This window comes from Phasianus colchicus, chromosome 5 (genome assembly GCF_987193195.1).
Source record: "Phasianus colchicus chromosome 5, bPhaCol1.hap1.1, whole genome shotgun sequence".
In the NCBI taxonomy this organism is placed as follows: domain Eukaryota; kingdom Metazoa; phylum Chordata; class Aves; order Galliformes; family Phasianidae; genus Phasianus; species Phasianus colchicus.
The window spans coordinates 36,370,633-36,396,716 of NC_143440.1; the positions used below are offsets into that span (position 1 = coordinate 36,370,633).

At 33.7% G+C, this 26,084-nt stretch overlaps 1 protein-coding gene across 5 annotated transcripts in view; it reads left to right on the forward strand.

Annotated features, from left to right (window-relative positions):
• The window catches only part of NPAS3 (neuronal PAS domain protein 3), a 596,956-nt gene that overhangs the window by 175,327 nt on the left and 395,545 nt on the right, over positions 1-26,084 (forward strand). For 3 of the 5 annotated variants that reach the window (XM_090141311.1, XM_090141313.1, XM_090141315.1), the window contains one exon: positions 492-736. In XM_090141311.1, coding sequence (XP_089997437.1) covers positions 492-736 — 245 coding nt within the window. Of the gene's footprint in view, positions 1-491; positions 737-848; positions 900-26,084 lie in introns of all 5 variants that reach the window. The other 2 variants (XM_090141312.1, XM_090141314.1) reach the window with 1 other exon arrangement.

Below are 26,084 nucleotides of genomic sequence, written 5' to 3' on the forward strand. Positions count from 1 at the left end.
AGAAGTTTATAGCCTGTCTGGTCATATTGACTGCCGCTACAGCAACTCCTGTCAGTGATAGCACACACTTCAGACATCTGAATCTAACCTCCTTTCCCATGGGAGTCAGAATTTGGTACAAATTTGGACAAAGATGAGTTTTCAGTGAGTCAGAAGAAGCAGTGGCATCTGTATAGATAAAGCCCATGTTCTTAGGAATCCTTTCTTCTGGCTGGCAGCAGAAAAATAAAGGACAGGCTAATTAGAGAGTGGATGAAATGAGTTAAGAGTAGTTATGTAACATGTCTACAACTAAAAATAAAACACTATCATTAGTTTTAATTATTCAAAGATTGAAGTACCATTAAATGTATCCTGTAGTCTGAGCATCCATTCACAACATTTTTAAAATGTCATAATGTACGCTGAAAATCAGCAATGAAAAAGCAAGTTCATTACATGTGACATAACACTAATATTGATGAATGTCCTACTTTGTTTATTTTCTTCAGTTTACAAGCTTTGAGGAAGGAAAAGTCCCGAGATGCTGCTCGCTCTCGCCGGGGAAAGGAGAATTTTGAATTCTATGAGTTGGCAAAGTTGTTGCCGCTGCCTGCAGCCATTACCAGCCAGCTTGACAAGGCATCCATCATTCGACTTACAATTAGCTATCTGAAAATGAGGGACTTTGCTAATCAAGGCGATCCTCCATGGAACTTGAGAATGGAAGGACCTCCACCTAATACATCAGTAAAAGGTATGGCCTAAATACATTGTTTTGTATCGACTATGGCAGCCTTTAGTAACCTCTAAATTGAAATTTTTACCATCATCCTTTCTTCTTTCCCTGCATATCAAATCCTTTAAAGGGATACAAATGTGGAAATCTGAGGTCTGCATGAGAAAGACACCATGTGAAGGTGAAATAAACCTCTTTTATTTATTTTTATTTAACAACAAACCTACTGATATAAATAATACAACAGTAAGTCTTTTGGGTAACATACATTTAACTGTTCAAAGTTATTTAGCAATGATTGTGTTGTTTTTCTTATGCATTTGAGGGGAAAGTGGTGTTATTTCTTGGTGTGAGGATTCAAACAATCACTTAATTTCCATAATTAAAGCTTAAAGGCAGAATTGTATCTCCGAGTTCATGAACATAACATCAAAATTTTTAAATCTTCAGGTTAGAGACCATGATTTTATTCATCAATTTGCAATGCGTATAGAATTCATTTTGACTTCTGAGCCTGTAGGCTCAACACTTCAGCCCATATAGCCTGTTTTCAATACTGAACACCCTCTTTTCATCTTTAAACAAGTAGTAGGGCAGCAAAAGTAATGTTTTGGTCATAAATCACCATACGAGTCTGGTGTTAGAAGAATCAGAACTTTGATTTTAGAGGTTATATGTGTATTATTCCTAATGGTTCCTAACTAGGGTTTCCAGTGACTTGTGTAAACTGAACATTTTTGTGTAATTTTTTTACTTATGCTATTTATGAAGAAGAGTCTGATCTTGCTGTTTGATAAGTACTATAAACTAGCAGTTTATTAAACCAGAAATGCCCGCAAAGGGTTATTGGTGCTGCCAGTGAAAGGAGCTTTTAGTTGCTCTTTCATTTAAAAGAAGAAAGATTAGTTAAGCAAAGTTATAATTTTCAGTGGATAGACATGAAGGGCAGCAACTGAAGGACTTTGGGACTGATGATTTATTAGTTGGATATATTTGCATCACTTCGTTTATTTCATTTATATTATCTGCAATGCCATGTGAAGTGAATTTTAGTGAAGAAAAAAAAAGGATAACTGCATCATCCAGAGCATGAGTATAACATGGTTCATCAGCCTTCTTATATAGTATGAAAATGTTCACCACTTTCTCAGGATGAGCCCTCCGGTAATTAAACAATAGTTTCAAGCTGGATATAAAGTGAACTTGCTCTAGGTTCTGTAATCTATCTATTGAAATACATAATTCCTCCCAAAATTCCTGTAGCTAAGTTTCTACTAGATGTCCTGTGTTGTAGAAAGTGGTCTCTGCAGATCTCTCTGTATGTTGAGTAGGGTTTCTTTATACTAAATAGGATTGATTTTTTTTTTTTTTTTCCAGAATATTGAAAAAATAATTATTACTAATAGATGGTGTTTCTTTGTATATGAATTCACTATAAGCGGGATTAACTGTATAGTAGAAGTATATTTTATTGCTTCACCAGTTCTCCTTATGTGAAGTCCTGTTAACACATTCTGATCAAACATTCATGAAATAACATCAAAAGAAATTCATTTTCATTTATTAAGGTCACTTTTGCTGCCCTTGAGGAAATTCATAAGGATAAACAAGCTCATATAAATAGTTAGCAGCTTTGTATGGAGTATAGTTGATATTCCTACAATAAAACATTAGACATTATACTTTGTTCATGCCCAAGCAATCTCCTGAATAGACTCAAAGATATTTCAAAAATTATATGAATGGTATAGGGTGTACGGAACTGCTTTTTTTTTCACTCTCTCCCTCACTTCCTCTTCCCCCATCCCTACCCAATGTGATGGTCTGCTTGTGTTAATAATTAAATTTCAAAGCTTAGTTTAAAATTTGTTCCCCAGTACTGTACACCAATTTATTCCTTTTAATTTAGGATTTCATAAAGGTCCTTTACTCTGCCCTGTATTTGTCACAGCTTTCCTGAAAAGCCTATGAAAGATGATGAGTTTGTTCTCTTATGCCTATTGTGTAGTGATCGCTATGAGTTTTGCTTGCAAATGAACTCTAAGGTGACTCCATATAATATTTTCAGAGTCAATTACTTCATGGAAATATCTTGAGCAATTGGAAAGTAAGAGATAGTTTTCTCCATTATTTTAGAAATATCTATTGTTATAATACAGATCAGATCTACAATGAACATTATGCATTATTCAAGAAATGACCAGGCATTCTCAGCAGTGTTTCAGCTAAATAACTTATGATTGTAACCTTTAAAGAAATATCATTGTGGTGACTATTGGTAAATCATTTCTCCATTCATAGTAATCTTTATTTAGAGGCTATCTAGAAACCATTATATCTTTTATTAATCTTAAAAGCAATAGCCAATGATTTGACATTTGCTAAAAATGGATAAATCTTCCATCAGCAGACTTCAGTCAATTTTTTTGGTGCATTGTCTAAGGCTTTCTGTATCTAGGAAGTATTAGTCCTCGTAAACAAATACATACACAACTTGCAGCAGGTGAGTTTAAAGATTACAGCTCTTAAAGATTAGGAAATTATTCTTTTATGGCAGAAGTTGAGCAAAAAGTTATTTAGAGTCAGGAGGAATAATATGGTTATTCTTTGCATACTACGTACAACAAGCTATGAATAACAGCACAATTTCCCTTTGTTTCCCAGCACTCTGAAGTTTTTGAATCTCTGTATTTAAGGGAAATATTCTGAAGAGAAAAGTGAATTAGTTCTTAAGCAATTTTTTTTTTTTTTTTTTTGCAAAAAGACTTTTCTGAAAGTTCTGATCTGGCAATGAAAGTATTTTTATAGGGTGTACAATGTGTTCAGCCAGTAACATGACGTGTCACTTGAAGTCCTCCAGTGTATTCTGATGGCCTCATACAAAGCAGGCCCCATAATACTTTTTCAACATCGGACCTTCAAATTTTGAAATATAATTGTCTGCAAATATACTGTTGTGTTCTGTGATGTGTGGAATATCTGTGGCTGATGTGAAGTCATACCTTGTATATTGTTTTTCTTGTTTTGGGACACCAGTACTAGATCAGAATCACCATCACTGTAAAAAGTGGGCTCCTAGCTCTTGATGTTTGAACAGGGTACCTGACACTTTTCATTACTGTTTTTTTTGAAGCAGCAATTAAACTCAGTAGTCTGTATCTAATTCTCTGAATGCTCCTCCTGTAAATTTGCCATGATTATTTTCATGCTTTTTTTTGTTTGTTAAACTGGTGTATTTTTGTCTTTGGAGATGCAAGCATTTGTGTTAGGCCATGAGTATATTTCCTGCTAAATTATATGACATGGAAGCTAGAGCACATAAGGCAAGTTTAGGCATCTTTTTTCTTTGACTGAAAAAAAACAACTAAGGGGTTATCTGCAATTTCAAGCTATAAGTTAGTGTGTTGTAAATGTTATTTTTTTTAAGCCAAAAAATTATTTTACGTATATAAAATTATGTTGCTTATCGTCTGTCATGAGGGATGATGAGGTGAATGAGATTCACTAAGCAGTGAAAAAGACCTTAGTAAAAGTAGTGACTGACTGTCAGGCTGCATAAAGACTTCAAATTTGCATATTATTCAGAGTCAGTTATCAATGCAAACAAAGTACCAAAAAAAAAAAAAAATAGGTTGAAAAAGATCTTGATGTTTTAACATACTGTGGAACTTGGGATTGAATTCGGTGCTTTGAATTTTCTGAGAAAGAAAATAAGCAATAATAATAATTGGAAAGTATGGTAAATGTCATGAGATTATCTTCATTTTATTTAAATAATTTTATCTAGTTATTTTTATGCTAGATAAGTATATATTTTGAAGAGATAAATGTTTCAGTTCTGAATCTTCTTATTAGATAACATTATCTGTTGTCACTCTCTTGTTTTTTAAGCTGAATATTGTCTTCTGAGTAGAAGCAAGATAGTACAAGCCTTCCCCTGTTAAACCACACAGGCTTTCCTCTGAGAGCGGCCTTCCCTTCTGAGTTATTATGCACTCCTCTCTCTTAGAGAAACCATTCACTGAGGTGAGGAAATAAAAATCACTTTGATCTTCACTGTTTTTGGTCCAGTACACTGTTTTTAACTGTCAGACATGAAAAGATCAGATGGCATAGCAAATAGAGCATAACAGGGATCATTTGGCGTTATTGTTTACCATGAAAGGGGTCTCCAGATCTGGCTGTCCTGCTTCACAGAGATCTTCTGTTCTTGTGCTGGAGAAACCTTGAGAGCTCTATAGTTTATTCCTCCTTATCTTGCAGGCATTTTTCTTATTGATAGGAAAATCTGATTGCTACCCATGTGAAAGCCACTATGCAGTGCTCTGGCTGCATAAAAGTATGAAACACTGCTTATAAATGTAACACCTATCCATTCTAAACCTGTTTGTTTGGTCATAGGAGTAGCATTAAGGTTGTGGTAAGTGTTTAATTATCTGTCTTTTACATAGGTTAAAAGAAAAAGATGGTTAGGTGGGGTTTGAATGTAAGAAACAAGAGTTGGAAATTTCAGGCACTCAGTGGTAAAAATGTTTACATTCTTTGTGAGAATTATTTATGGCTTTCTAGTATGAAAGATATGGAACCCAGAATGAAGTAGCTCTGTTTGAATCTCATTGTGGTAGGTAAGGTGAATTGAATACTGGACTCAGAGTTGGTGGTTGCCTAGTGACTAGTGATAATGACCTGATTGCTTTCATTCTCCGCAAATGGAGTAGGGTGCCAACCAATATACTTGGTCCTTTTTAGGGACTACTTCTCTAATGGAGAAACTTTTATGTGAAATTGATTGTGACGAAAAATTTAGATGGAAAATCTAGAACGAAAGTTGGCTAGAACTCTTAGAGAAAAGATTATGTGAAATGATGATTTCTTATAAACCTGAAAAAATAAAATTACACACTTTTTCACAATGAATGCAAATAATATGAAAAAAAAAAAAAAAGTATGTCAATTTATGAAAAAAATAGCAAATAAAAGGGGAATATCTAACAATTAAGATAAACTTCTGGGACATTCCAGTGTACAAAGTACGTTAAGGAAAAATTTAGAAAAGGTAGAAAAATGAAAGGGGAGATCTATTGCCCAGCATGTCAATAGAACTAAAAGTATTGAGACGTTATTAGGCTGATATGTATCACAGAATCATCATAGAATTATTTGAGTTGGAAGGGACCGTTAAAGATCACTAAGTCCAACTGTCCTGCAATGAACAAGGACACCCTACAGCTCAATCAGGTTGCTCAGAGCCCTGTCCAACCTGACCTTGAAAGTCTCCAGGGATGGGGCACCCACCACCTCTCTGGGCAACCTGTTCCAGTGCTTTACTATCCTTACTGTAAAAAAAAACCTTCTTCCTTATATCCAATCTAAATCTCCCTTCTTTTACTTTGAAATCATTTCCACTTGTCCTGTAGTAACAGACTCTTCTAACTAATGTCCTCTGATGCAGTTACACCATCATAGAAGGCCACTAGATTGATCAGTTGGGAGTTGCCCTAAGTGAAGCCATGCTGGTTGTCTTATATTACCTTTCTCTTCCATGTGCCTCAGCATAGCTTCCAGGAGGATCTGCTCCATGATCTTTCCTGACATAGAGGTGAGGCTGACAGGTCAATAGTTCTCTGTGCCATCCTTCTTACCCTTCTTAATAATGAGTGTAGCATTGTCTTTTTTCCAGTCACCAGGGACCTCCATGATAGTCCTGTAGCTGGAAGAAGCCGGCTTTATGAGCAGGCTCTGCTTGATCAGGCAGCCTGTAGTGTCTGTGATCATGAACTACTGATTTTTTTTATTTTTCGAGATGGTACTAATACAGCTTTAACAGCCTGAACTTTTTTGTTTTCACCAATGTGGATTCCAGTCTGAGTGACAATGGAAGATATGCCATTGTTTATTCCTCAGTCCGTGTAACATTGATACACACTTCTGAGCTTGATTTGTTCCACGTGTACATTATTACAAAGAATCACAGTGGACAGCTCATCTTCAAATACTGCAAGACAGGTAAACATCCTGTCAAATTTGTGAGAAAACTGGATGATGTACTAGAGAACTGTTAACTAACTGAACAACGGTGTGGTGGCATACAGTAGGATGAAGCCTGAATAAATCAGTTGGCATGGATAACTTGTATAAAGGGATCTAAAGACATCTGTCCCCTTAATTTTAAATAAATCCTTTGATGTCATTGAAGTTCTAGATAGAAAAGATCACTAGGAGACAAGTTTGGAATAAAAAAAAAAGTGGAATGTTGTGAGTTCAAAAGATAGTGGAGTAATGTGGGTAACCATCAATTAGTTAGTTATTCCATCATCAGTTGTAAGCAAATTACCTGGAAAATTCTTGTAACTATAAGAAAAGGGTAAAATTATAGTTTTTCTATAAACATGCATACAGCAAAAGAAAATTTGTAAAACAAAACCTATTTCTCTGAAATTAACAATATACAACAACTTCTCTGGATGTAATGCATCCTATTTTATTATGTTGGCCCACAATGTCAGAGGCAGATTGTGTTTTGTAGCTGAGAATTTGCTCTATCAAATAGTGTTATTGTGCTCTTTGTATCTGTTGTATTTTCCACAGAAATAAATAGGAGGCATTACTTTGAGAGCAACATATCTACATTGTATAGTGGAATATTTTTAAGGCTTTCCACTTATTACTTCATAAGGTTATGGTTTTAAAAAACTAAAGAAATATTAGCAGATCGTAGTCTATAAGAATTTACTATATAAGTGATCTTGGAAAGCATATCTAAGAGAAAAGTACAAAGGAGTTTCTCTGGGTTTCTGCAGAAATCACAGTGGGCACGATCATCAGTAAACTGGCAGTAAATATGGCATCACTGTTGATTTAAAATTTGCAAATTACAATGGTGTTTGGGTCACTGACAGTGCTCTGTGTAACTTTTTAAATCAAATATCATAAAATTTATTTCAGTTGAAATGATTAAATAGAAAATCATATGTATATTCCTAGTAGTTTTATATATTTATTTTAATATAGTCATTTTTACCCTGACTATCCTGAATTACAGGCTACTGGCTGTTGCTTTGTAGTTAATTTTGTTAATGAGGGTTTGAAATGCTTGGTTTTCTTGTGATGCAGAACAGAAACAATGGGGAAAGCACTTGAAGTTCAGTTCTTGTTTCTTTTGTATGAGCAAAGGCATGAAAAGAACTTGCCCTATCCTTTCAGTGCCAGAAGAAATGATAAAATGATTTCATTTCCAATGGTGTTTTATTTGTATCATAAAAAGTTCTATCCATCACTTGTGTGGAGACACAAAGCATTTACTGATTTACCAAATTAATAATTTTTCTAAAATATTGTCAGTCAGATATCAGTGCCTACAAGAGTTGTTTATTGCTAGAACTCCACCTTACATTAAATACTCCAACTTAACCATTAAATATCAAAAAACAAAACAGTAAGTATTTATAAGGACAAGGAAAAAGAATAGGTGATTTTAATGTATTTTCTCTTACTCCAAGCTGCTACTAGTAACTCTATTTTCATTTGATTGAACTGCAGTTCATCTTCCCCTTTCTCTTCTTGAGTTGTTAGACCAACTTGGTCAAGTTTAGCATTTTCATTATGTTCTTTTAAGACAGCTGATACAGTTTATTTTATTTATTTTTCTTGAATGAATTTTTTTTTTTTTTTAAAGTTCTTACTTGGAGTGCTGAATAGGGTTAAAGTCTTCGTCTTTCACACAACTTTAGTGTTGATTTCTGTATACCTGCATTTTTTCTCCGTGTTTGCAACTACAGTTCTTGAGTTCTTGATGAAATCTTAGTATTGAGAAAACTCATAAAAATTTGCTATTTAAAGAAAAATAAAAAACATGATTAACCATTTGCTTCAGTCCTTTTTCCTTCAGTTTGTATGTCCATTGATAATAATCCACTGTGCCGTTCAAAATTCACATCCTTTCCAGATAAAAGATGGTGGATATTGTAACATAGCTGAGAATATTGAGAATATGGGCTGTGTGGGTTGTGGCAATGGCATGGGCTTCAGTCTTGCAGTAGTAAATTTGTCAGGAGGAGAATTGTACTGATGGTTGCATTGGCTGCAGACTTGGTGATGATGATGAAATGAGTCAGGGAAAACTTTCAACTTAAATTAATTTCTCATCATATAATTACACATATTGTCAAGAAGAGTTAATTACTCATCCAGTAAAAGTTTCTATGTAAAACTTGATGTTACAACAGTTCACTTTTCCAAAATGTTTCCATATGATTTTACATTCATGTTTTATGTTGTGCAGGTTAACTACAGGTGATCTTTTTTAGAGGCATGAACATCTTAAATTATTTGTGTAGCCTACATAACTTTTTCAAATTATGCAATTGATGGGGTTAGCCAATAGCAGATGTGAATAAGTCCTGTGTGCCAAAAATGTTTGTTTTACACTTTACTTATAGTAATGGGAAACAGGCAAGAAGTCATCATTGATGTAGCTTTGATCTGCAAAATGAGAAAAAGGGTGTTGCTATCTGTGGATTGCAATATCTAAAATATCTAATAGAACTTTTGTTTGTCTTTTCATTTATCCTATTCTGAACAGAAGAAAAGTGACTTTGCTATGAGGAATGTTTTGGAAGAGAGCTTAATGTTATGGTGTTCCATATTGTAAATAAGTGGTATAAGAATTGCATCTTGTGGTTGGATTTAACAGTTTCAATATAAACATCATACTTGAATCTTCTTGGCTGAGCAGAGAATGTAAGATCAAGCTTGAAATCCTGATAACTGAAAACTTTAATAGTGTTTAGCAATACTTTTTTTTTTTTATTAATGTAATTTACTGCGTTTCTGAGTCATCTGAACTTCTGCCTTGTATCTTCCTTATGACCTCGTTGAGACCACTGAGGGGATAATAAATACCTGCGTATGAAAAAGCAATGAAATAGATTAACACTGCAAAAACAAAGGGAGCCAAGTCCTTATTTAGCATCTAGGTACGAGGATGTAAATTAATGGGCTTTTTTTTTTTTTAACTTTTTTTTTTCAAAACAGGAGTTAATCACTCCATAATACAGGTGGAAAGTTATGACTCAGAAAATATTTTGAATGAAGTGAAAGCAAACACAACCCACATTGGTTTTTTGTTGTTGTTGTGTGTGTGTTTCTTTGTTTGTTTCATGGAGAGAGCAAGTGTATCTTTTCTATTTTGTATACTTGCAATTACATATTTATTAGTGTTTTCCAAACTGGCTGTCTAAATACTTGAGTGGTAAATAATCTCCAGAGCCTGAAAATGAAATTTGAAGTACATGAATTTAATAATAATTCTTATTTTATTGTAACAGTCATATGAGATGCTTTGTTGACCACAGATAAGATTTAGATATTCTAGGTAGACCAAGCAATTTTCAAAATCAAAGTGCAGTGATGTTATATCCATATAACATGCAAGTATAACCACAGTCTGACCAAAGTTTGACCACAATATCAATGCAGCTTAATTTCTGCAACTGTTCTCTTTGAAGACTGAGGAAGGAAATCGAGTTTCCACCAAATCCCTATGCTCTTGTGGTCTCCCATTTCAATCAGGGGTATAAAGTAGAATACAATGAATCCATAGTAAAGACTTTCCCAGGACATTAGAGAGATCGGTAAAAACTGTTTTCATTAGCTGTCTGTAATTAAAGAACACCCTTCATAGAGAGCTTACAATTTAGAGAACATGTAAGCCGCTACAACTCTCTGAGAATGAGAGTAAAAGAGGAATCTTCCCACTGTTGGGGACTTAGGTGATATTTTAAAATAATCAGCTACCTTAAGAAACTGAGGTTTTGTTTGTTTGCTACCTTCTAAACAGAAATATTTTTCTTTTAAACTTCTTTGAAATTAGTCATCCCGTGATTTCTTTTCCTAAGAAAAGAAAGAAAGGCAAATTCCTAACAAACTACTTAACTCCAGTTGTGTCATGACCTTCCTCATAATTAGAGCTGTTAGGAAATGCTTACCTCAATTTCATTGCTTGAGCATGTCAGTCTCTGTAATTTTTTAGTTGCAGTTAGCTGTGTGCATCTGTGTACGTGTGCATTCTATTTGTACTATGTAAAAATTGTTTTTGCTTTGCTTTGCGTGGAGTGATGCCACATACAAGTAGAAATTTTCATGTCTTATTTAATCATCTGGAAAGTCTTTAAATGCATATTCATAATCATAAAAGAAAGATGGAGAAATATTTTTGTTCCAATTTTTACACATAGAGAATTCCCAGCCATTATGTACAGCAAGAAGAATGATATTACCAACTTCACATCACTTTAGATTTTATAGAAAACCATATATGCGCATGGGAGCTGGCTTTTGTTTGCCTTTTTTTTTTAAGGTACATGTGACATTTCTGCAACTATCAGAGCAGTTCTACATTTATGTCCCCTTTCAAATTTGAATTGCTGCATATGCCAGCTGTTTCTCATCTTCCCAATGAAGCAGAACAGTGCTGATAATGCTAATAGAGAAATTGAGGCATATACAAATTTACAGCTAGCTTTTCAAAAGAGCATAGTGCCCCAACTGGGGCCAGATTTCAAAAGATCTCTGATCCTATTCAGAAACAAAATAAATAGCCAGATTTTCAAAAGATTTCAGCACTTTGGTAATCTGATCATAAGAAGCAGCTGCTGAGTACATTTGTAAAGCCAGTCAAGAGTGACTAGCTCAATATCACATGAGAAGTCTGTGGTTGAGCAGGTTATAGAGCCCTCTTCCCATGTCTTAGGGCTCTGTCCAGGCTTTTAGCAGGAAGGTTACCTTCATGTCCTTTGTAAAAATTTGTAATTTGTATTTAGTGATCATTTCACTAGGAAACTTGACCTATTACTGTGAGGTGATAGTTTTCAGAATTACAAGTAGGACATATACTCAAGGTGGATGAAACAATCAAATATCAAATGCCAGTTCATTTTATATTCTGTATCTGTATTATGTTGTCTTAATTAGGTGTAACTTACAGAAAATTCATCCATTTCTAAAAACTTCATAATGAAGTTTTTTCCTTATTTTGTGCATACGATCTAGCTGTTACTTACTCTTAATACCTTGCTCTCTGTTCCTTGTAGTTGTGTCCTCTTCTCTTTTATTTCATCTCCTATTCTTTTGCTCCAGTGTGCTATCCTGAAGACTTAATGGACAAGCTTTTTTTCACAACTACTTTTAGGGAACTGAGAGGAAATGTAACAGCTCACCCAGCCTTGTTACACATTTTGCTTTTGTAATTGGTATCTCCAGCAGTCTGGAGCATACAAAGGATGTGATGATCACGAGATTATTGGTTCTTGAAGTGGAGAGCACTTGCAGAACTGTTTTGTTAAGGTACAATGTAGTGCAGCTGTGATAAGCATCCAGTCTGACTTCTTGCAGTCACCAGACAGAGAATCTCATCCAGTAATTTCTGCATCTGTCTGAGTTGCAGGTTTATCTCTTACAAAGGTATCCTGTGTTGATGTAAATTATTTAAATGATAAAGAATCAATTGCATCCCTGGGCAGATTGTCGCAATGGTTAATTACTGTCACGATGAAAAACGTGTGCTTCATTTGTAGTCTTATTTCAGCTTCAGCTTACAAACACTGGATCTTCGTATGCCTTTTTCACTAGATTAATGAGCTGCCTACTGTCAGAAATCTCTTCCACATGTAGGTATTGTGATCCTCTTAACCTTCTTTTCAGTAACTAAATAAATTGAGCTTTCTTAGACTTTCACTATAGGGAATGGCTTTCTGAAGTCTAATCACTCTTGTAGCTCTTATTTGAGCACTATCCAATTTTCTAACATTTTCAGAGAAAACTACAGCTGAACACAATATTTCAATAAGTGTCATAAAAGCCTAAAGTTAAAATTCCAGTATCTATTTCAGTGTGATATTCTCTGGTTTATTCCAGTTGCATACTTAATATGCATTTTGTTGTAATATTAATGGCTTGCTTTCTTTTTTTTCAAAATTTTGGGCATTAACATGGATTTCTTTCTCACAGTGGTTTATGGTGGTTCTGGCTGAGGACTGAACAATGGCAATAGCAGATTCTCAGGCCTAATTGTGACTGTTGATAATTATCCTTGGTTTTATTTTTTCTCAACAGCAGAGTTATTTCAGTGGGAATAGATTGTAGTAGAGAGAACTGAACTTCCTTGAGTGCAAGCATCACAAGGTGAGATTGGGGAAGTAATCTAGTAATCTTCTAGGGAAAGTGGTTTTCACTGTTAAGATCTTAAATAGGCCAGAATAGATACAATTTCAGTGTTGTCTTACCTGCAGAATTCAGAATATCTCTGGAAACAAGTATCTGCCCACAAACACACTACCACAGTCCTGTGGTGCACAGAAACTGGGGCTTTGCAGGAAAAGGAACTCCCCTTCCAAAACTGCAAGTTAACTGAGGCCAGGGATTGTATGGAAATAAGAGGAAAAGCTCTTCTGAACCCCTACTTCCCCTGGTTCACAATTAGAGCTAAATGGACTCAGACTATCTGTGTGGTTTCAGTACAGCTTTCTCTAGCTTTTCCAGGTAATAGAGATACAAGCCTTATCCAAAAAAAAAAAAAAAAAAAAAAGGCTTCTTTAGAACCAGGTAGTTGGTAGTTTCTTCATGAGTATAACTAAATTTCAGATTTCGCCTTTGTCTTCCTTTAGTTTTCTCAAAAGTAAATTCTGTAAGTAACAGACAAAGATTTCATGTTCTCAGCCATTTTCCTCTGTTAATTGCTTTGGGAGAAAGATATTTTACTTTCTTTTTAATCCCTTAGAAAAGTTGTCTCCTGAAACTCTTGGGTCAATTCCTCAGCTTTCCAAAAATACAGTTACATTTGGTCAACTTTTCTACCGCATACAGCAAACTTTGGTCAGCCTGGGAGAAACTGCCTTTGTGCTTCAGAGACATAGGGATCTTGTCCATTCTCAACAATTTGGGCTGGTTCCTTCATTTCTATCCTACAAGAAACAAAGTGATATAAGTACTTGAAGTCTTCTCTTGTGAAATATGTGTGAAAGAAGGAAAATCATGGCTCTAAGACAGCATTGCTCACTCCTGCCCTGCCTGGAATGCTATTACACGTAGACTAGATAGTTATTTGACTCTATCTTGATCACTATCTTCCCTCATTTTATGTTAACCAAATGACAATTTTTCAATTTGCCTTACTTGTATTTGTCTTGGTTTCTTCCTCAAAATGGTTTGCTAGTATTGGATTATTCATAACAAACAGCCAAAACTTAGGAGTGCTTTGGCTTCTTTACACACTTACTTGATAATGTGTTGTCAAAGAATAAATTGGATAAATGCATTTGTTTGCACAACTTCTCCACAGAACTTTAAAAAGATGCTTTTAAAAAGTATAGTATAAGGATAAATAATGACACATTGTATTAGGAGCAGGGTAAGTTAGGTTGTGCTTCTGAAGGTTCTTATTTCTGCTACTAATAGAGTTCTTCTTTGTATATATAAATATATTTTAGTAAGTTACAGTACAGTTAATATGAAAGTTGAAATCAGTGAAGTCCACTTGTAGTGTATTTTATGCTTCCAACTTCATACCAATCATTTATACCGACAAAAAAGAAAATGAAAAAAAGGAACCTGTCATCAATCATTCATTTAATCAAGTAGCAAAAGTAGATAAATAAACATACTGAGTTAATTATTATTCTGTATGTAATGATTGACAATAATGTTAATTTATTCCATTTTTTAACCTTTGACTGACAGTGTAGTTGGGATTAATAAGCACTGACAAAATGAAAAAAAAAAATGCATTTCTGATAGCCGCTGAAAGTTGTTAATGTTGGAGTGCTTTCCCATGAAACTTCCCTGAAGATGTATCAGATCTATTTTGTGCTATTTTTCACACCTTTTTGTGCCATGTTTCATACCATTTTGGTAATAGCTATTAGTTTACAGACATATGGCCACGAATATTTTATGAATGAAAAGGCTTTCTGGAATATACAGTATTACTTTTTCACATTTATTGGAGATTTGTAATTTGATGATCTCAAAATACTTTCACATGTTACTACATAGTCTATTCGAAAGGTAACAAAAAATCAATGGTACAGATAGTAACTTGTTATTTGGTCCTTCCATCGAACAAGATTTCTTCCATTAGAAGTCTCTTTTTCTTCTCAAAGTTTAAGTGGATCCATCCTACGAGGGGAGAGGATTTTTGGAATGCTTTTCAGAATTCCAAAAGCTGCTTTCACTGTCAGCAGTACAGGAAGGTCAGTTCAACAACTTCTCCCTCATTTATCACCAAATTGTGTCCCTATGACTTGACAGGTAACTAAAAATTTCAGTTTATCAGTTACTCCATCTTTTAAAATGTATTTGTGTCATGATACTTGTGCAGATTAGTATAAGATTGTGCTGTCCTGAGCAGCACACAAAGAGAACATTTTGCAGTTGTTTTTGAAATACTCTGTAAAGTTGTGACATCCAAACAATTAGAACCCATGATGTATGATGTAATTTTCAACTAGTTTGAATGGTGAATCAGTGAACAAAACACTACATCTAGCAGAAATAATATGGGTTTATTCAGGCATCTTTCCTGTAAAATTTCAATAACTCTAGTTACATATCTCAAAGAGGAAAAAAGCCTCGCATTTGAATTGGGCTGTTTTTAATATCTAAACCCACAACTTCAGAATCACTAATAGATAAATCTGGATTTTACTGATTTTGCTTAGATCTCTTTTTTTCTGACCTAGCTGTATAGCCAGATCATCCCCATGTGGCTGCCTGTCTCCAAGGTTTAAAAAGTGAAATCACTTCTTTCACTCACAAATGATGTGCTGTGTTGTTCCTTTGCATTTCTTTTTTTTAAGGAATTAAGGAGGACAGAGATTGTATTTTTCCATTCACTGGTTCTCAGGTACTAAATGCTAAACACAAACAAACAAAAAAAGAAATTGTCACTTTGATGAGTTCTGCCAGCATAAAAGAAAAATTAGAAGAGATATGCAGATTCAGAGTATACAAAAATCAGTTTTTGGCATGGTGTGTAGTGTCAGCCTTTCGGAGTGGTTTTCCTGGTTTTGACAGGGACTTACTGGAAGACCAGAGACCCCAGGGACAAGAATACTTGGCGATTTTATGATCTTCAGATAGCCTGCTGTTCTACTGGACTTACAGTGGGTCAAGCCTAGAAAGGGGGTGGTAGGACTGCCTGTGGGGTTGCAAATCATGATGAGCTTTGTATGGTAGTCACAGCACAGCCTTTCTGGTGAGAATGCATAAGAGAAGCCTCCAGCTTTCCCGTAGCAGTAATTGCCAAGGCAATTTGCAAGCTATAGAGCTATTAGGGAGGGTGGGCCTGGAGAATATTGCAACTGCTAATCTGTAAGCAGAAATAACTAAAGAGGAATAAAAAGAGCTGCTATGACTGCCCATATCTTGACTCTGAGAATCTTCTTGTCCTATATTCCCTCATATGCAAACCTTTATTTTCATTTTCCTGTCTTTAAGTTTCTCAAATTTCACTCTGTGGGAGAACAATGAAGTTTCTGACCCAAGTCACACTGAATTCTGTGTATTTTCAGTACTAACTAAGATTTGTCCAATAAAAAAGAATATTAAAAAAATGTTTAGAATTATTTTCACCTCTTCATTGATTTACTAATCCAAAAAGGCAAGACACTTGACTTTATCACAGAGATAAAAATAAAGTGAACTGCAAAAATGTTTGAAAGCAACCCACTTAATTCTTGATTCTGCAGTGGAATATTTCCCCTACCCCTTCCCTGGGCTGAGCACAATCCCACCCTTTGTGTATGACAGCTTTATGTTTATTAGCAGCTGTTTTTTCCTAGCTAAGCTTGACAAAAGCTTAAGATTGGAATGACTACATTTTTCTGACTCTCCTTTTCCTTGGAAGGGGAGAACTGGAAATATCAGTAGACTCATTTCTGACCATTCCATATCTGCTCTCTGAGCATTTGCGCTGGCTCTCTCTGGACTAACTTGTGCTGGGGAAAGTTGGTTTCCTCTGAGAGGGAGGTTATACTGCTGTAAATCAGCATCCAGCTCGCTGTCAGCACCTTTCATGGGAATTTTACTCTTACCTTGATTTTATTTTAAAACAGACATTCTAGAGAATACAGCATGTCTCTCTCATTGAAGAAATTATGCTTATTTTAAGAAGACAGTATCCATTTTTCATTCTTTTGCATTTCTATCCTATAAAAACTCATAATTCACATTATATTTCAAATTAGATTTTAATTTTTTAAACAAGTTTGACATACAGTGTTTGCAAAATAGTATAATTTATTTAACCAAGAATTCTAGTCAATCTTTAATCTTGCTATTTTGTAGTATAATGTCATTAAGACAAACTTGGGGATTTAAATGAATGCCACACCAAGACCTATTTGTATTTTTAGAATTCATAAAAGTAACTGGAGAATATGTTGTAATACCATGTCTAACTGTATTGACATTCTGTACTGATAGCTAATTCTAGGTTAAGTGACTTAGTAGTTAGTTGTCAGACTATGAATTTTTGTAAAAATAATGATCTAATTGTAGTATCAGTAAATCTAAATTTGACAGTTCCTCAGCTCAGTACCTGAATATTTCCTTAAGCAAAAAAGATGTGGGTTTTTTCATGTTTGAAATACACAGTGTCAGCAAGAGTAGACTGCAATGTTTTTTAATAGAAATTCTTTTATTTCCAATTTAAATGCTCCAGACATTCCTATCTTATATAGCATTTACTAAGTATTTGAATTATATTTTCCTTTGTATTTTACTGGGCAGCTTATGTACTCAGAGCATCACCTAAGTACAAATAACGCATTCTTGACTGAATAATGATGTATGTTGAATGTTACTTTTTTTGTCTTATAAATGGATGGTAATTTACACAGCTGTGGGTATGGGATGTTTCAATCCCAGACCATGTTGTAAGAAAAATTGAATGACAGTGAGCAAAACAGCAGTAATTATAAAACTAATTACTAAATGCTGATGATGCCCATAGGCTTTGCATAACTAAAATTAGAAAAGGAAATTGCTTTCGGCTTTAGAGAGGCAACATGCTAGTTATTTCACTGTTTCAGTCAAAATGGAACATGGTGTATAAAGTTCAATCAGGAAAAAAACACATTAGTTTATGCACATAATTTTTTTACTAGGAAATGTTAAGGAATTCATCCTTTTTGTCCTTTAATACAAATATATCTGTAACAGAAATCGAGAAAAGTGGCATGAAACTACTTGTTGAACATCTTTCTACATAGTTTTACAAGGCCCAATTTAACATTGAATTACTTCAGCTTTATGCTTTGTCAAAGAACTTACATGAATATGAAAAGGAAGTGCATCCTCTCATGTAGGTCTTATATTAAGTAAATGTTTGGGATAAAAACAGAAGACTGGATTTCAAAATTGCCTCAGCTGAGTTTCAGCTCCTGTGTATCCTGAGTAACAGGACTATATTCATCCGCTACACATCTTCTATACAGGATTTTTCCAAGGCTAGATTTGCTGAAACGAATCTTAATGACTTCTTTGAATACAGGATATATTTATATATATATTTATATATTTCTATATTACATATATATTAATGCATACCTTTGTTTAGATATGTGCATAAAATAATTAAGTGGGACATACATATATTAATACATCGATTTAATGTGCCTTGTGTAAGAGTGTGATATGTATTTCGCTGTGTATTTTGTGGTATACTGTATTCATGCTTTTTCCTGCTAAAAGAGAGCTGCATATGCATTTATAGCACACTATAAATATAGGTAAAAAAGGGTTGAAATATTGATCAGCTCATGAGCTAAAAAACTATTAATGATGTGAAGACAAAGCAGTGACAATTCAAGAAGCATACAAAGATTACCTTTTTTTAGACTCAGCTTAACATCTATGCTGTTGATTAATACAAAATTATATGGACATTATAGGATTTGCAGATTTGTGGAGAATGGAGGGAGAGCTTTGCCTGTGTGTGTTTTTGAATTTCATTTCCTAGTTTTTCTTTTACTTTTTTAGAAGAGATGTGAAAGGTTTATTCTTGTTATTCTTGTTAATTGTTATTACCTTGTATAGGTAACTGATGGGCACTTTGTCAAATATTTGAAAGGAATGCTCTTTGCATTTGACATATGTCAAACAAAAACCTACAAGTCTAAATATATATTTCAAATTTCAAATTACTTCAAATACATCTGGATTTAACAGCCATTGATCATAAAATCTAAAAATGAGAAATCTTTGATCCAAGTCATTTTTAAAATTATTTATCTCACTAAATTTTCTGTTTTCTGGTAATTACACAGGAAGTCTTAGTGAAATATTTTGGCATTTGTAGGAAAATATAATTTAACTGCAGTGGAGTCATACACTATGTTTCCAAAACATAAACTTTACGTAAGAATTTTTTTTATTTTTAATGTGATCCACTGAGTTATTTTTCAAATACAGATAATCTGAAATTGATGCATCACATATTAACATAAAGAATAAAAAGAGAATGTTTGTTTGACATATCTGATATTGTACAACTAAATTCTGCAATATTTATTTTGACAAAATGCTCACATCTAGAGGCAAAATTTCTGCATATTTGTCAGGAGCAGATTGTAAGGGTTCTCATGTACTGTTTCTATATATGATATATGAAATTCCCATCCAGGTTTGTTTAAAAAAAAAAAAAAAGGGCTTAAAGGGATACTACACCCCTCACACCTCTCTTTTTTTCCCTCTCTCTCTCTTTTTTTATTTTTTTTCTTCCCCCATTTATATCAGCAGTAGCTTTATGAGTAGCGTTATTTCTATATTTCCATTCCCCAGGTCACATTAAAATCATTAAGTGACGTTAGTAAATGATATTGTCTTTAAAAAGGACTCAAAAAATGCAAATAACAAATCCTTATAAGGAGAACTCCATTTTCTCAGAGATTTCTGTCATGTTGCACTTTAGCAATCTCTATTGTGTGAAAAGAAACAATTTATTTTCAGTACTTGAAGGATACAGAATGTCTGACAGACTGCTGTCATAGCCTGTTGTTTTTAACATAAACATTACAGCTGTGTTTGCTTTGAAATATTTGGCTATTATCCACTAAATCTGCGCTGGAACACTAAATTATCACCTCATGCCCTTCTCCATCATAAGAAAGTGCTTTTGCCAAGAAAACATTGTTGCTGCCTTTTTCTACTTTCTATTTCTTATATTATTTATTAACTTACGCGCGCATGTGTATTTCTTATTTTATCATCATTTTAAAGCTTCTAACTGATGAACGTCATGAACAGGTGAAAAATAACAAGCATCAGAAATACACATGAAAGTCCTTCCGTAGTAGATGAAATTAAATATATTTGGCTGCAGTTTTTGTGAACATTTTCAAGATATTTCAGATTTTAAAAATTTATCTGACTATTCATCCATTTTCTTGACAGATACTGAAGTGATTTGTATCTTTGTTGTTGTTTCCTTACTTTTTCCACAGTTATATCCTATTGTATTATGTAAGCTTTTAGGAGGTATCTACAGCAGATGAAAACAGCAAACTCCAGACAAAATATATGAGGAGTAACTGAGGGATCTGGGGCTGTTTATTCTGGCTGACACGTGACCATCACTCTATAACTGTGTGAAATGAGATTTTAGCAAGATAGGTTTCTCTTTTCTCAAGTGACAACTGATAAGATGTGAGGAAACAGACTCAAGTTGTGCCAGGGGAAGTTAGACTGAATATCAGGAAGAATTTCTTCACCGAAAGGTTGAAAAACAGAGTGTCCAAAGAGATGATGGGATTCCCATCCCTGGAGGCAAGAGACATGTGGATGTGGTACCTGGAAAACATGGTTTACTTGTGGAACTACTGTTAGGTGGATGGTTTGACTTGATGATCTTAAGGTTCTTTTCCAACCGAAGTGATTCTAAATTTACTTCCTTAACTCAAAATGGTCAATGTTGAAGAAGCTGAAATTTAATAAATGTAAGTTTTACCCAATTAATTTGTATCTGAAATTCAACATTCACAGATACTGTACCAGGTTGTGTATTTTTCTTGTGTGTTTATATGAATTTGGTGGATTTGCCAAATAATCTACTTTTCTTCCAGTCATCCTGGAGAAATTTTTACATTCGCTAGGTCTCTTTTTGTCAAGATGAAGATTTTTTTCTTAATTTTTCAAAAACTTTTCTTCTCTTATGCAGGAAGTACTTTCTGATATCAGTAAGAAACAAATATCCTCTATTAAGAAAGTTCTAAATACATGCTTAATTTTAGGCAAATAAGTAATTCCATTGATTTAAACGATTATTCATTTGCTTTGAGTTAGTCAACTACTTAGGAGTCCTACTGAAATTGTCTCATAACAAAAAGACAAAAAGTGGATCTAACATTAGGACAAGATTTACCTTCACTTGTTTATTATCTTTTTGGTCTATCTTTGTGTTGGTAATTCTTTATCAACTTATCAGTCTATTTGACATGCTTATATTTGTAAAAATTCTATATCCTATTTCTTAAATCAATTTCTGTGAAATGCTAGACTTATACGTTCCTGAAGCATGTTCTTTATTACATTTATTATGTTTCCTACACAGTGTTTTTAAGAATGCACAGGATTGATTTTAACCACACACATTTAGATTGCAGAATTTGGTTTAAAACTGTTGCAAAGACAATGAAAGCCCTTGTGAGTTAAATCTCTGAGATGTTATCATTTTATGATGAATTTGGGCTTATTTCTGCCTGTTCTGCATTATTTTCACAAGGGAATGCATCAAAGGTGTTTAGCACAAATAAACTATGTAGTTATCTTAGAAGTGAAGCCTCTGTTTTTACCCAACAAGACTGGGTCCACTTTTTCTGTGATCAGAGTATTACAAAGCTAGCAAAGAATAATTTATATCAGAGGTTCTGTGATGGAATGAAATGGAGCTCTTTTGAAGTATGATCTCTGAAAGCACAGCATGAAGCTCAAATAAAGTGAAGGACATTCGCTATTACAAGTAATGTCCTTAATAATCTTGTTAGTCTAGTCTCCCTCTGTACGAGACAAATGGAACATTATTGGCTTATGGGCTGTAGTAAATAATTTAGTTTCCAATATTCAGGCTGCTTTGACAGTAAATTAAAATGACATGAAAGGGGCTTGTTGAATAAAGAAAGTATCCAATCAAATTTAATTGGCATGACTAAGGCAGTAGAAATATGTTTTATAATTAAACCATGTTGTCTTGGAGCTTTATAAGCATGTATGAATCAAAATGTCAAAAATTATTCTTTGATACTTTGCATTTAAAACTTTGCATGGTGAATAGTTTTCTTAAACAAGGTTCTAGACATGCATATTGATTCAATATGAGAATAGTTTTAAAGTCTGATTTTCACATTTATCTACTGATTCTAGGATTTTCTGTAAAAGATTAGAAAAATTTACAGTCCTGTTATACTTTAAAATATGTCTGCCTATTGTACCAATTTGTATTCAGATACAAGCTCTGCATTTTTTTTTACCTGTTATAATTTGAGATGTCTGAAATTAGTGGAAATAAAGTGTAAAAGAAGGAACAGGAAGAAGCATAAAAATAGAAGATAAAATAAGTAGCAAACTAACTATTTTTTTTCTATAAGGAAATATTTTACTAAAGCATGCTAACACTAAAAATGCTTCTTAGTTAATTTTAAAATTCACAAATGTTAGCCAAATATTATTAAACGTTCATGCCTGCCAGTTTGATTTCAGAAAGTGTATATTGAGTGTGTATTATAAAGAGAAAATAACTGCTTGGTTCCAAGCTCTCCTTCAGAAACTTGAACATTTCTGATCATTTCTTTCAATGATTGGAACCCCACCTAGTATACTCAGTTATTTGCACATCTCAGTGGTACCCCTTTTTCTAACAGAAGATTATATAGCTTGTCTCGTCATTTAAAATAAATTGTCACAGTCATGTCATTCATAAAAAACATTTTTTTAAATTGCCTTTGTCTTATTGAAATTATGACAGATTACTTCCTATGTTAAGAATATTATTTAAGTTACAAAAAGATATCAATGTGCATTTATAGGTAGATGCTAGGATTGATTAAACTTTAAGGTACAAGAGGAAAAGAGAGATGCAGACTTGGAAATGAATGGCAGAATTCAACTTCTGTTTATAACCTTGTATGTAATGTATTTCATACTGACATGCACTCCTGATATGAACTGTGTCCTGTTGTGGTTGTAAATATCCATTGGAGTATTTATGCGTCAGTTCTATCTTAAAAGGAAAGAAACCAAATCTGAAAAACTTCAGGCATATTTCCCCATTTTCTAGAACTCAGACCCTAGTAGTCTTTACTTAAGTCCTGAGATCTAATCCTTGATTGTGTGAATACATTGAACTCTGGTACATACAGTTACAGATGCTCTGGCTTCCAAGATATAAGAGTTCAAGCTCATAAAGCCTGTGCTACTTATACCATGAAAAAAAAAAAAAAACACAGTGAAAAAGAATTTTATCCTCATCTAGCCTCATATTTTGCAGGAAAACAGTTTTTCTTAATCTTTAGTGGTTGTAGGTAACTGGATGTCCAATTGCTTGTTCGTAGACAAGGGAGAGGGTAAAAAATTCTGAGTTTCAGATGAGTGATGTCCAGTTGAACAGAGCTGAATAAAGGCTCTAGCTGGTCTCATTCAGCAGCTAGAAGCCACATTTTCCCTGAAAGGAGATGTGGGAATTCAATAAAATTAAGTCTGTCTTAAATTTCTACTTGACAAATCTGTTTGTCTATCCAGCATTGTGTTACTTTTTATTCTCTCACATTAGCGCCTTTTAAAGGTTTTGAGAATTAATTACAAAACCTTCTTTCATCTTTCAAATTCCTCATCCTGGACTATTTCTAAATCATCATTTTGTTGATTAAGCAAAATTTTACCAGCAGTGAAATTTTAGGCAGTGATGGCTTGTGTCATTCCATCTAGATTCAAGTGAATAAACCTCTCTGTTGTAATTGATAATTTTTAGTGAAATTTTGGGTGAAGAATTTCAATTTTCTCAGATATGTCTTATTTGCATCAGCATAACTATGTAATGCCTTTACTGAAAATTGTTATTAATTAAACTACTATGAGACGTTCATTGGCCTTGACTCTTTTAGATATCACTGGTATTGTGGACCTCATATCTATGTCAAATCTTCCAATACCTAAAATTCTATTCATTATGTCTTCACCTCTGAACAGCTCAAACAGTTCCCTTCCCTCTCAGGAACTGATTCCCAGTGTCAATGTTCAGTAATTGAGTAAAATTTAGATTCAGGGAAATCAATGTCATAATTCAATGGCAAAACAGTGCAAGTCCTTCCATTGCCAAAGAAAATGCCAAATTATTTATATCAGCTCAGCATTCCACTGCAGATTTATTTTTTTATATATTTATTGTTATGATAAAGTTGTTAGGCAAGCTGAATTCTGATACATTTTTTCTGTAATACCGTTTTGTGGAGTGGCTGATTCTTCCAAGGATGAGATTTCTGTTTTGATTCTTCAAAGTGAAGGATATATTTTTTGTTACACTGCATCTGATTCATGTCAGCATAATTCCACTGATTTTGCTTTAACTGGCCTTGAGCAAAATATAGCGAAAAACAGCGAAGACTTCAATTTCATGATTGCTGATTAAGTTTCTTGTCTGACTTACATGATTTCCTCTTTCTACAGAATTTCTAATTTGCCATTTCAGATTGCAAGCTATTCATTTTTTGCTTTATTTTTCTCATTTACTAGAATTATTTACTTTCTACTGTCTAGCAGAATATTAATATATCTTTGTTTCTATGTCTTTTTGTCAAGGAAGTTAGTTACTAGAATAAGTATCAGTTCAGGTGGACTAAAGATTTAGACCACTTTACTTTGATTCTACATTGTTTACAAATTTCATGACTCACAAGAAAAAGAAAACAGAAGGGAAAAAAAGAAAAGGCAGATTCTGTTTTGGCTGTGTATTCACTTTCATCAAGCATGTTTTTCTGTTATGTCCCAAACAGTATTTCTTATTCCTCACGTTAAGAAGTGTATTTCTGCATGGTCCATTTTTGATGAAGATTGTAATAAATTCCCAAATATCAAAGAACTTGGAGAAAAATGTACCTCTCTGTTCTCAGTTAGTATTTCAGAGCCTACCTTACCCATTTCAAAACAAAATCAAACCAAACCAAACATGAACACACTACTATATTTTTCACATTGTGATTTAATTAACTAGACATTCTCTATAATGTGAAGAGTGTCATTTTTTTTGTTATGAAGTCTAGATTATATTCTGTCAATACAGAATAAGCCATGGGAGCTATATTACGTGAAGAATGACCATATGTGATAGATTTTTACAGAATAAAATTCAGAGTGATACAAGTGCTTACCTTTTCGCAGTGACGCTTATTAGAACTTATGAGAATCATAAGAAATAATCTCCTCGTAGAGGCAATATAACTTTGTATTTGTTTGTTAGAGCACTGTGTATTACTGGAGAGATATACAGTCTATCTCATTTATCTGAGACAATGCTGTAGTATGTGCCATAGCACCATACTCAAGTTCTTATAAAGATTTTACTTATTGATATGTTAACAGTTTTTATAGCTTCACAAACAAAATGGTTGATCTTTCAAAAACTCTCTGAATCCTCATGCAAAATGTCTGCTTTTCTTCACTGAAATTGATCATCCAGTTTTTCATGTAAGTGAAATATGAGAGTAAAAATAGTAGAATTTTTAAGGCTTTTGTATAGACTCAGGAGAGTCTTTCCTGCAATACCTAACTGAAAAGGTAATGAACTGTAAAATATGTTGAAATGATTGGGGATTAAAAACCTCTGGTGTGTAGTGACAGTACAATTATATTCTACGGTAAAGGTTTCTTATATTAAGTGTAATAAATAAAACTTTTTTTTTCCCAAGTGTGATTGGTTGTCACTACTGTAATGATAGCTTTGACCTTCTTCCTCTTCAAATGTCATTAGCCTGTGACCAACCAATCAGGGTGTTGTAGAATGAATTGGGATGACTGTGCATGTAGCCATCCATTGAAGGTTTGTTGTTGTTTTGTTTTTTTTTTAATAGTACTTAAGTAAAGTCTGTGATAAATTTTGAGCCTTATTCCATTGCTGCCCCTGCACAACTGCTTTACTCACATTTTCTGTCTTGCAGCATGTTAATTTAAGCTATCTTCATCTCTTAGCCAATACAGCTATCCGTTTACTTTTAAGACATCTTTTTAACATTTAGGTTTATGCTTATAGCACATTCTCTTTCTGTTCAAACAAGAATATCCTTGTTCATCTGTTTGTAGAGATAAAGCAGAAGAGTTCAAAAAT